Source organism: Stegodyphus dumicola, chromosome 1, assembly GCF_044657685.1.
Source record: "Stegodyphus dumicola isolate Sdum_Otavi_A_Nest chromosome 1, ASM4465768v1".
Taxonomy (NCBI): Eukaryota; Metazoa; Arthropoda; class Arachnida; order Araneae; family Eresidae; genus Stegodyphus; species Stegodyphus dumicola.
Window position 1 is genome coordinate 101025569 of NC_140768.1, and position 12539 is coordinate 101038107.

A 12539-nucleotide genomic window follows, 5' to 3' on the forward strand; every position below is an offset into this window, starting at 1 on the left:
GTGTGGGTTCACAGCGGAATTTACCGTAGGTCCATTCTTCTATGAGAACATTACTCCGACAGGACCACAAACCTGTTCTGTTACCGGAGAGAAATATCGCCACATGTTGAACAGCTTTGTCATTCTGGCACTTCAGCAAAGACAATGCCTGGGGAAAATCATTTTATGGAGCCCCACCACACGTCGCTGTACGGGTGCAACAGATGCTACAACAGAAAGAGTCATTAGCCGCTACTTTCCAAGTGCATACTTTCCTCGGTTGCCTGATCTTACCCCATGCGACTTCTGGCTATGGGGTTACCTTAAGTCCAAAGTATACAAGGGGTGGTCCAGGACCTGGCTACGTTGAAGGATAACATATCACGGACTGTACGGGAGATTCCTGCAGACATGTTACTTTCTGCTGTTGTGCATACTGTGCACAGAATGCAATATGTGGTCCACAACAATGGCAGCCACATCGAACCTCATTTGAATGCAAAATAAAAAGTAATTTCTGTATTGATTTGCATTTGTTAACACTCTATTTTCTATTACACAGTGCCAAATATTCCCCTAGCGGTGACTTTTGGAACTAATTTGTTTTTTTTTCGCGGAATCCTTCGTCCCCCATCTTGTTTAATCTTCCTACAAAATGTGGCGTCATTCTTTCAAATAGATCGCGCTACAGAACACTGTGAGTTTAATTATGGCCCCCCGGTATACAAATTTTTAGGCAAAAAGTGCAGTCAAAATGTAAAATGCAAGAACACAAGAAAACACAATCGAAAAATTATAAAGAATGCAAAACTGGAATGGAAAACTAGAAAGAGGTTGAGTATTTTCAAACACGGTGTGTTAAAAATTAAACTAAGCAATCTTATGCCAAATATTTAAAAATTGCTTTAATACATCAAGTGTAGCCATCACATTAATTAAAACCAAACTTTTGCATAATTAGAATCTGTGATTTTGTATGTAAAAAATCTGCTTACGTTTGCAAAAATAAAAACGATTATAATACCAAAAACAAAAATAAAAAAAACCCTGAAGGTTTCAGATTTTAAATTACGTCCAAATGGCCTTTTTTTTTTTCATATATATATATTTTGTGTTTTACCTTTATTTATTAAAAATCATGTTCTTCACACTTAAACCATAAAATTCAGATCAAGAGCAATATCACAAAATAATTTTAAATTGAGCATATCTTTAGAATTTCTGATACAAATTCTCACGCGTTGGAGATAAAAATGTTTTTTCTGTGCAACGGTGCCATTGCTTGCTTTGAAATCCTCAAGTTTGTTAATCAAAAATTCGTTAAAGTTTTACAAAATATGGAATCAAGAATAAAACAAATCAAAAATTTGGGCTTCCAGATGCCCATATTCAAAGTAGGATTACATCATTTAAAATTTGATGGCTCTAGGTACCATTGTTTTATCACAATGCAAGAAACATACACACATTTATGCAGATTCTTCATTATTTAATTTCTTCAAATATATTACTGGGCGTTAATATTTTGTGGAAAGTTTGAAAAGTGAAATGGCGATTCAGAGTGATTCAATGCAAAATCGCTGCTGAATTTCCCAGTCTGTAAATTATCTTCTATATAAAAAAAAGAGAAAACTTAATTATTAAGATAAAACTTTGTAGCAATATAAATACTGTAACACTGCTAGATAAATAATTTGAAAATCCGTAGGTTTGTGAAATTTAAGGTTTTAATAATATCTTGTATTTTTCATATAATTTTTATGCCATCGCAGACAGATCAAACAGCATTAGATTACACCTAACAGAAAAGCAACCTTTGATCTTGCTTAATGTCAGTTTATTCTATGAACCTTCATTAAAATTTAACATAAATGTAATTATTTAAGATTCATTACATCATTAATTATTCTCATACTTCATATTCATAGCAACATTAGTTCTGTATCATAAGACTCTAATTTGCTTACATAGTTTTAAGGAAAAAAAATTGGGAAATCATAAGTCAGATGAACAGAAACACACATATTAATTTATTATTTTTTAATTCTAGTTTCTTTATAAATTTCTCTTAAGAATCAGTAATCCTGGAATTGAAAGAAAAGCAAATGTAATTTAATGAAAATTTAAAGATAAACACTTTGAAAACTATAGATTTTCTTATAAATTCTGAGACTTCTTGTGAGAAAATTTTTCAGTACAGTTGCTACCTGCAGCCAAACTGTAAATTAACTATGTTATATCCAAATACCAAACCTATGTGACTCATGAGCATGAAAATTTTAAATTTGATTATTAATCAAAAAGGTTATCTAAATTTTTCCTTTGTTTAGTTAGAGATGTTGTTATCACTAGGCTATGCTATTTATGTTTCAAGTAAAGTTATATTTCAAACATCCTCAATAATTTTATTTCAGGTTTAATTTATACTAAATAAATATCATATTTTAATATTTTTATCATTTGCTGAATTTGAACAATCATTATCACCAGGAGTTTAATTTCTTCTATCAGTTTCAGAGACATAAAAATACCCTGATATATTGGGAGTACAAATAAGTCTCTTGCATTTGACAAAAAATAGCACCAGTAAATTATGGTTAAAATTGTCTGATGTAAACCATCATATCATAAGGTTGGACAACTGCTAACAAAAATCCTTGAAATATTAGCGATTCTGTATCAGCTACATATAATTTTTTCATGCCAAAAATGTTGAGTTTTGAGCCGAAGGAACTTTTGATTTATTTCTTTAATTTGAAGAAATCTGCAGCTCAACTGCATCTATTCCTTGTAGAAGTATATGTTGAGGCTACCTTAAGTGAGAGAAATTGTCATAGTGGTTTTAAAAGTTTAAGAATGGTGAATTTGATGTCAAAGACAAAGAACAGAGTGGAAGAATGAAAATGTATGAAGATGCGGAAGTGGAAGCTTTATTGGATGAAGATTGGTGCCAAATGCAAGTAGAACTTGGAATTACATTAGGATTGCCTCAAAAAGGAATTTCACATCATTTAAAATCATTGGGAATGATTCAGAAGAAACACATTTGGGTTCCATATGAACTGAAGCCGAGAAACGTTGAACATCAATTCTTTACAAGTGAAATACTGCTTTCCAAGTATAAACGAAATTTTTTTTGCATTGTAAAATGCATTTTTTCGCATAGTCAATAGTGATAAAAAATGGATCCACTATTATAGCCCAAGGAAGAAATCATGGGGACTGCCTGGCCATGCTTCAACACTGATAACCAAGCCAAATATTCATGGGGAAAAAAATCATACTGTGTAATGGTGGGATCAACTTTGTGTCCAGTATTATGAGTTGCTCAAACCAAACGAAACAATTACTGGGACTCTCTAAACAATTACTGGGACTTGAACAGAACTGATGACATTGAAGCAAGCACTCGAAGAAAAATGCACCCACTACTACTCCGGACATGAAAAAATTATTTTCTACAAGTTAGCGCTCATCCATATGTTGTGGCACTGGTCAAAACCTAATCGGAAACACTCAAATGGGAAGTTCCCCCCTTCCCTCGTACTCACTAGACATTGCTCTTTCTGATTACTACTCGTTTTGATTGATGATGCATGGTGTATCCAAGCAGCACTTCACATCATATGATACCAAAAATTGCTGCCAGAAAGATGGGAAAAAGTAGTGGCTAGCAATGGCTACTTTAAATAAGACATAGCATGTCATTCTTTCACAATAAATGCCCAATTTTTTGATAAAAAGCAATACAGACTTTTTTGTACTCTGATAAATGATACACAAAATGCTCTAAATACAAAATATGTAAACAAAAATAAAATTCTATGATCTTAGATTAATATAACCAAATTAGATTGCATTTTTATGATTCTATTAATTTGTATAAAACAAAGAAACATTTTGTACTTGAAGTAGCTTTCCTTCAGAGTAATCCCATCGAACGACAGTTCCTCCTTCACAACAACTAAGAATCTATTTCAAAAAAAAGAAGGAAAAAAAAAAAAAAAAAAAACACTGAAATAATGTTGTTCTTTATAAAATCATGTGATATATGTAACAATTCTACTATAATTTCCACGTAGCAAATTCAAACTTAAGTTTTATACATGTCTTAATGCAATGGTCTCAAACTGGCAAACCAGCGGGCTGCATGCAACATCCAAAGCAGCTTTAAATGGCCCGCAAAAATATTTTTCCAAAACTAATTAACAATTTTGCAAGAATATTAAGAAAATGCTTAAGATTTTAATAAATGATTTGATTTGGAGTCCAATTTTACATTATTCTCGTTACCAAAAATGGACATGTATAACATCCCAGAAAATCTACAAATGGAGCTAATTAATTACTCTGTAATATAAATTTTATTCAAAGGTCTAAAAATACACATTTGATAAAATTTCATACAAACCTGTGAAAAGATAAATACCCTTGGTCATGTATTTTTTAGATAAGAATAATTCGGAGTACATTTATATGTGAACAGCTTTTCTTCTGAAGTTGAAAATTAATGTTTCAGAAAAGAACCAGACTAACTGATGAGCATCTCCAATTTATCAACAAGAGAATAATAATTTTTCTTCAAGGTTACAAACTTTATCAAATCAAAATGCTATGAGATGTTGTAGGTAAAAGTTGAAGAAATAATAAAGTATTTGCATACAAACATATCTATTTAAAAAAAAGTTAATAAACTTTGTTAAACAATTTAATAAGTAAATAAAAGATAATAGATTACCATTTCTTATGCTTAGATTTTGACCCCTCCCCTTTTTGAAATTTTCATAATTAGTTGATTTAAAAATTGGTTACTTAATGAAAATTCAAAACAATAAAATTATTTGAAATAAATGAAATACATAGCAGTCTGAAAATTTAATATGTAGTTATCAACATGTTTGAATTACAGAGTGTAACAGAGATTTCTTGCAAATACCAACCTTTAGATTTTAGACTGAAAATATTTCTTGTGTACATTCGAATTTTTTCAATTCATCAGTGATAGAGATAAATTAGTCAAGTTAAGCTTGACTACTTTCAATATGTACTACCCTCTTTAGGCAGATTTACAAACTAATTGCGGGTAAAATAATCTCAAGGTAATGGACTTGACATGAAAGGCAAATTATTTTATTGACTTGCTAAATTTATATCTAAAAAATTTCAATTGACTTCCTTACTATATTTTAAATTGTAGAAATATATTTATGCAATGCATTATTATTAAATTAAACTTTCAATATTTAAATTAATAATTAAGCTTTAAATATGTACGCACACTTTGAAAATGGGTAATAAATAAAGCTAACTTTGGCATTAATTTGATACAATTAGTTTTTCTTTATTTCAGGTGGAAAATGCTTGAAAGCTTCAAAAGTTTTTTTTTTTTTTTTTTTTTTTTAACCAAGCTATTAAGTTTTGCTGCAACACAAACTCTGTTAAGTATGACTTCAATGATGTTCTGCTGTACCCCTATGTTTCTTCTGCCATTTTGAAGAACCGCATAACTACTCCAATGGTGCCTCCAAAGCCATTTAATGTGCTTGCTGAAATCTGCACTCTAATAGTCTTGGCTCTGGAGGTGTAAAATACATGGACCCGATTCCAGATATCTGAAGAGGAGGCTAGTGCTATCCTGAAGGATAGGTGGCTTCAACCCTCCAATTATGGGTGCAACAACTGGTCCCCCTTTTGACTCTCTGCTCTGTGAGCCTATGACTCCTGCCAGACACAGTGATTAAATTGGGTGCACCTTGTATGTTTAAAATGTATCTTCTGGCTAGCCATACAAGCAGTTAGTGCATTAAATGCATGAAAAAAAAACTATATGATATTAATAACTACCATTTCACAAGATTTGCTCCTCCTAATGGAAAAAAATCATACAATAAAGTTAATAGAAAAATATAAAAAAATTTTTTACACTGGAAAATACTTTAAAAAAAATTTAAATCATTTATTTTTTATTCTACACTGCTGTTTAAGTTTTTCAAAATAAAAAAAAAAGACTAATTTAAAAAGAAGGATACAATTTTCTAAAACATTTACCTGCAGAACATTCTTTTTACACTCTTGAAGACTGACAACAGGCCTTTTGTGATACCTCAGAGTTTGAATACATTCTCCACTTTGAATGCTGAAGACTTTTATATCTGATCCATTAGCAACAATGATAGATCTAAAAAAGCATACAAAACAAATGTAAACATACATAATTAATTAAAACAGCAAAAGTATGTTTTTTTAGTACATGGATTCATTTTTCCAATAATACATCTGAAGTACTTAAAAATGGTATTATGTATCAATATAATTTTATAGCACAATTCAGATTTATCATAAAAATAGTAAACAGCAAAACAGAACAGTGCATAAAAAATAACAACAGATATGGAATTTAAATGATGAGATGCAAGCTATACAATGCATTTGATTGACTATCTGAATAGTTTCATAGGTAAGACAGCTGCATGAGATTTGAAATGCCATCTGATGCCCTTCACTGTCTTTGCCTTCAAAAATCGAGATAACAACAATACTCAGACGTAACATGCATTCTTCTTATTTTTTCCTCCCTGCACTAGTTATGCATTTCAAGAAGAATAACAAAATCATAGAAGCAGCATGAGCTAACAAAACTGCATTATAGAAAAGACTGAGATGCTGCAGAAGCAAATTTCATTTGATCCATTATTTATGCACAATCCACATTAAAAGCAAACTATGCACAACTTAGTCGATAAATCTGAAGATATTAGTTGCATGTGTGACAAAAGGTGAGGTAGCAGTGTTATAGCAATAGCTGCAGACAACACAGAGGTTCATTTATAGCAGTGGAAGTCGAAACAAAAAGAGAGAAAATGCCTTAGAATAAAAGATCTTGTTAGACTGGTATCATAGCCCGGCCTGTTGGAAGTCAATCCCAAGAAATGGACAATGGAGCTGACAGAAAAAGGATTATCAGTGTTAAGAGTTAGAATTTGCCTTTAAGCACTTAACAAATGGGCCTAATTGATGTTTCAGGTTCTAAAATGAAAGAAATTATCCGTCAGAACCAAAACAATAGTTGGACAAAGCTTCCTGTATACTAGTGTTAAAAAAAAAAAAAAAAAAAAAAAAAAAAAAAAAAACCTTTTCTGAAGTACCCATCTAAGAAAATTAATGAATAAAATTTTACAGAGGGCAAATAATTGATACAGATAAAGTGCCCATTACATTTGACTGTCCTCCAAGCAGAACTGATTATTCATTAGGTAAAACTATTTCTGCAATAACAGCCAGGATTGAACAAACTTGTGTTTTGGGTTGTGACACCAATGGGGAGAAGTTAACCTTTTGATATTTTCCAAAAGAAAAACAGTTTCAAAAGGAAACTACCATAAAGCGATCATTATTTACACCAACATAAAAGGATGGATGTGCAAAGAAGTCAGTTGTTTTGGACAAGAGAATTTTATCGAAAAAGGAAAGGCGCTTTTTCCAATCCCGGGTATTTATTGTTCTGGATTCAATGTGATCCCATTTAGTGGAGACACTAAGATCCAAAGCAAAAAAGCTTAACATCGCTGTCTCAGTGATATCTGGTGGCCTTACAAATATTTTACACCCATTGATTCTCATTATCAATAGAATTTTTCAGCATGAACTACAAAAAATGGAGGAATTGAAGCAAACCACATTCTGTTCCTTTACAAATTCTGGACGAATGAGATAAACTTCATATGAGAAGATTACAGCTTGATAAAGCATGACAATCAGTCTGTACTATATGTATATATCTGTCTGTATACGATCGTGATATGAATCCATAAAAATAACATCCATCAGAAATGAGCAGAGATCGTTTTTGGAGAATTCACAGTAAAATGTTTATTTATTTATTTATTAGTGTTTATAGTTATGCTGCAAGTGCTATTAAATATTAACAATGATGATTACAACAATATGGGAGTAAATTACTGAATAAATAACTATTAAGTGTCATGTTTCAGAATGCTTTGCTACAGTGTCGTGTGGCGGTACTATCTGTTTCGAGGGCCGTAAAAAATCGCCAAATTATCGTTGATGCCAATGCTGCCACAAAGAATTGCGGCAAGAAAGGAAGTATAATAGTAAATAACTATCTAAGATTGATGTTTCAATTTAGATGAAAGGTTAATTTCATATAATTCTATTTTATTATTATAATTTATATGAAAAAGGCTAAACATGACTGAATGGAAGCATAAGAGTAAATAACTATTTCAGATCATTATTATAATTTATATAAAAATTGCTAAACATAACTGAATGGATGCCTGCATTGCTATTTCGCTACCAACTTATCGCTAAAGCATAATTTCACCTCGTTGGTTGTTCAAACGTAATTTTCTATAATGAGTGATGCCTTTTCTTTGAAAATATTCTCGGTGCAGAATCGCACACTTATTTGTTTGCCGCTTTTTACAAGGGTAAAAACAATTGGATTTTTGTCAATTTTCTTTTACTCTTTAAATGAAAATAGGTCGATGTGTACATAGATAAAGTCAAGGGTGTGCGCAGTGCCATTTTTGTGCAATTCTGGGATTTGTTTTTAAGTGAAAATAGGTCGATGTGCACATGGATACCGAGTATGTGCAATTCTTAAAAACGTGTCAAGCAGTGAGTGATTCTGCACTTTACCCAAAATTCTATTGCCGACTTTTCATCATGGGCAATTCCCAAAATGTTAAATCCATAGGATATCAAAAAAGGATTTAAAAATTAAACTAGTATTTCAATGGCGTCTTAAGAAATATAGAACTATATAAACTTATGCAATCTGAAATCAATGCGTACGCTAGATTTCGCGCGCTGCTAAATGGGCGCGTTTGCTAGATTTGGCATTTTTGCGCATACATTTTCGCTGCAATTTTCTTACGGTCCTCAAAACAGAACAGTAGCAGTATGGTTTATCTGATAAGCTTTCATTTTATTTTAGTCAATTATCATGCAATATGTGGTAGGTACACCAGCATGGCTTACCTACTCAAAACTAAGGCACATACAACTAATAACACAACTAATGATTGTGATAATACAACTAATGATACAACTAATACAGTCAAAAGTCATTAATGCAGATTCGTCGGGACTTTGGCGATTCCGGATTATCGATCATCAGTTTAAATCTGGTAAGATGGCATGCAGAAATTATACAATTAAAAATATGAAACCGTAATTTATGAAATAGAGAACAATTATGATCTAAAGGGTATCAAAATTTACAAAAAAAAAAAAGCTTAATATTTATTTGTTTACTTTATTAAACATTTCTTTCAATGTAAGTTGTTTAAGTTGTTTCGTTTTTTACGTGATAATACATTCTCTTTAATTCTATAAACAGACATAATTTCTCTTCAAGTCCTATAATTGCTGTGTAGAGAATACCGACTAATTTGTCAATCGAAATTTTTTCGTTTTCAATAACCTCTTTCACTTTCTTTGCTATCAGAAGCGAATTATAATGACGAGGAATTTGATTTAAATCATATCAAAGGTGGAGTACATCGAGATGAAATACTATATTTAGTAGGAATTGTAAGCCAAATAAAATAAAAACATCTGCCCCGAAGATAAGGATAGTGCTGACAGATCAACTTCCAATTCATTGCGCGCCATGGCGTTAAAGATAAACAAAGTTTAGATAAACAAAGGATATGCCTTTATCCATTTTTTGCAGCAATTCCACTTTTTGTTTAATGAACTTCGAAACATACTTTCGCTTTGTAGATCCTTTACATATTAGTAAATATATATCAGAAATTCTATTTGACATAATCGAAAATTCAAGCTTACTTTTATAAAATTGCTCTAACAGTCTGCAAAAAATAATAAGCTGAATCCAATTCGAAGATTAAGAAACAACGCAATCTGCAACATTAACTGAAATAGATAATTAGATAATTTTAGCTTAGCTTATACCGTCCGTTATACATTAAACGCGCACTCGCAAACATATTTTGCGCACGCGCACAAGCATATTCGCAGCCGTAAAGGTCTTATGGCGTCAAAGATGCATGCGCAGAAATGGCCGTCAATGCGACACATGCACAGAAAGTTTGTAGCTTTGAGGTCCGGATTATGGGTGGCCGAATTAACGACTTTTGACTGTAATATGTGATTGTGATAATACAACTAATGATTGTGAAAATAAAGGCTATGTATGTAAGGGTTTTTAAGCCAGGTAAAGGGGTGAGTATATATATCTAGCTCTCTCTGTTGTATGATCTCAAATTCATTTAGTGCGAAAACAAGTTACTACTAGTGCAATTCCAGCAAAGTAAGTTAATAATAATTTATTTACTAAATAATATTGATTAATTTATTATATTATTTCCTGAGTTTAATTATAGTAGGATTATCTTAAAAGAGTGAATTCATACTAGTAAGTTATATTTTGAAAGATATTTTGAGGTAACTTGAAAGTAAAATGTTAAAAATGTTTTAACGGGGACTGGAATTAAATCATGAATAACAAAATTTTAATTGTAAAAGGAATAAATTAAAGACAAGAATTAAATGCATGTAATCATTGTCATTGATCAGAAATTATATATATATATATATACAAGGGTTGGGGCAAGTCATGGAAACTATTTTTTTCTTGCAGATATGTGAACGGATCACAAAACGTATATATGTCGTGGGGAAGTTCTGCATGCATAGTGTGTATGCAGAACAGCAGATGGCTCAGTGGTAGCAAGGGCTCTGAAATCAGTCGGTGAGTGTCGTGCGAGATGGAAGTAACCCGTGTTGAACAGCGCGCTTACATCAAAATAGCCGTTTTCGGAGGGCGAAATGCGATGGAATGTCAAAGTGAATTAGTAGAAGCCCATCGGGAATAATACCCTACCATATCGTACAGTAGCACGGTGGGTAGGAAAGTTTCAGCAAGAATGTGTGTCAACCAGTGATGAGCAGCGTTCGGGATGACCAGTGAGTGTGCGGAATTGGCACGTGCCGTCATCGAGCACCTCATGGATGAAGACAGACGATTGACGTTACAAGAGTTAAAGAGGGCAAGTGGCATCGAGAAATGCACCTTCCGCAAGATATTGCATAATGAGCTACACCTACGCAAAATCGCTTTGCGGTGGGTACCGCATGCACTGACGGAAGTTCAAAGGTAATGCGCTATGCAATATGCTCCGACCACTCTGCATGCTGGCAACAGGACGGCGATCAATTCTTGTCATGAATAATCGCCATCGATGAGTTTTGAGCCAGGGCATACGAACCAGAACTGAAACATCAGTCCGCGGAGTGGCGACATCCTGGATCACCAAGGCAGCAGAAGGTCCGTCAGAATCCTTCCCCGGTCAAACTGATGGTGATCGTCGCATACGACGTCAGGGGTGTCATTGTTTGCCACTTTGTTCCTCATGGTAGAACAGTGACCGCACAGTACTACAGGGACTTCCTGGTGCGACAGGTATGACATGGCGTTCGGGATAAACGTTCGGATCTTGTGGACAGTGCAATAATTCTACCTACATATATATATATATACAATATTAAAATTTAAAAAAAAAAGATGTGCAACTAGATGTTTCATGTACAAAATTTCAAAATTCTGTGGTTAATCATTTTTCAGCTATGCAAGATACAAATATACACACCTATGCATGTACAGATGTCATGAAAAAGTATATTTTACAATACAGTTTGGTAAAAAAAAAAAAATCCGATGTGTACACTGCATGACTTCCTTGTACGGAATATTAAATTATACACATTTTTTCTTGCATTTTGTTTAAACTTATTGGGTTTAATTATATCTACTTCACCGACAATGCATAAACCACAATAGAATAAGTGCATTCTTTAAAATTCAGTCTATTTGTTTACCATAGTGACACTCTGGCGCTAGGTTAACTTAACAGTATTATATTACGTTCATATTATAACTCAGAATGCACAAAATTTGTATCATTTAAAGAATTATCTAATCGTTTCCACATGTTCTATTCAGGTACTATAATAAAGCTAGAACGATGTATAAAGGAAATTAAGCAAACAAAACAAAAAGGAAACAGTTTTTCACAGACGATTGAGTATTTCTCATTCAATTAATTCAGTTCTCACTTCGCGAGAAGGCAAAAATACATAAAAACTCAAAATATCTCTACTAAAATTATTAATTATTAAAAATTAAATTACTAATTATTAAAAATTAAGTAAATCTTAAACACTTATGTCCTCGAAAAAATTCCAGAAAGGATTAAGCATGATTTAAATCGCAATAATAAATGAAGGCGTGCGTTTCTCTAGATTGGCAACAAATTCACTACTCAGCTGTTTCAAATGTAAACAAGCAATGGCCGCTATCAAAATAGGCTTAGCTGCACTTCATCCTTAATTCTATCTTTACTTTGTTTCTGATAAGTTCTTACCTTTACTCCCTTTCTTAGTTCCAGCTAATAACTCTCCTGAATTAACATGAAAGAATCAACTGCAATTTCTGGTTGATCTTTACAATATGGTAACTGGTAGTTTGGCGATATTTTGGAGGCGATAAAGGTTACTACCTGGGACTTTGG

General features: G+C 32.5%; 1 protein-coding gene across 1 annotated transcript in view; it reads right to left on the minus strand.

Moving 5' to 3' along the window:
• l(2)05287 (WD repeat-containing protein l(2)05287) overlaps positions 1–12539 on the minus strand; it is an 86277-nt gene that overhangs the window by 71971 nt on the left and 1767 nt on the right. The window contains exons 2-3 of the mRNA XM_085818285.1: positions 6028–6157; positions 3886–3951 (exon numbers count right to left, since the gene is read on the minus strand). Of these exons, the coding sequence (XP_085674411.1) occupies positions 3886–3951; positions 6028–6157 (196 nt within the window). The remainder of the gene's footprint in view (positions 1–3885; positions 3952–6027; positions 6158–12539) is intronic.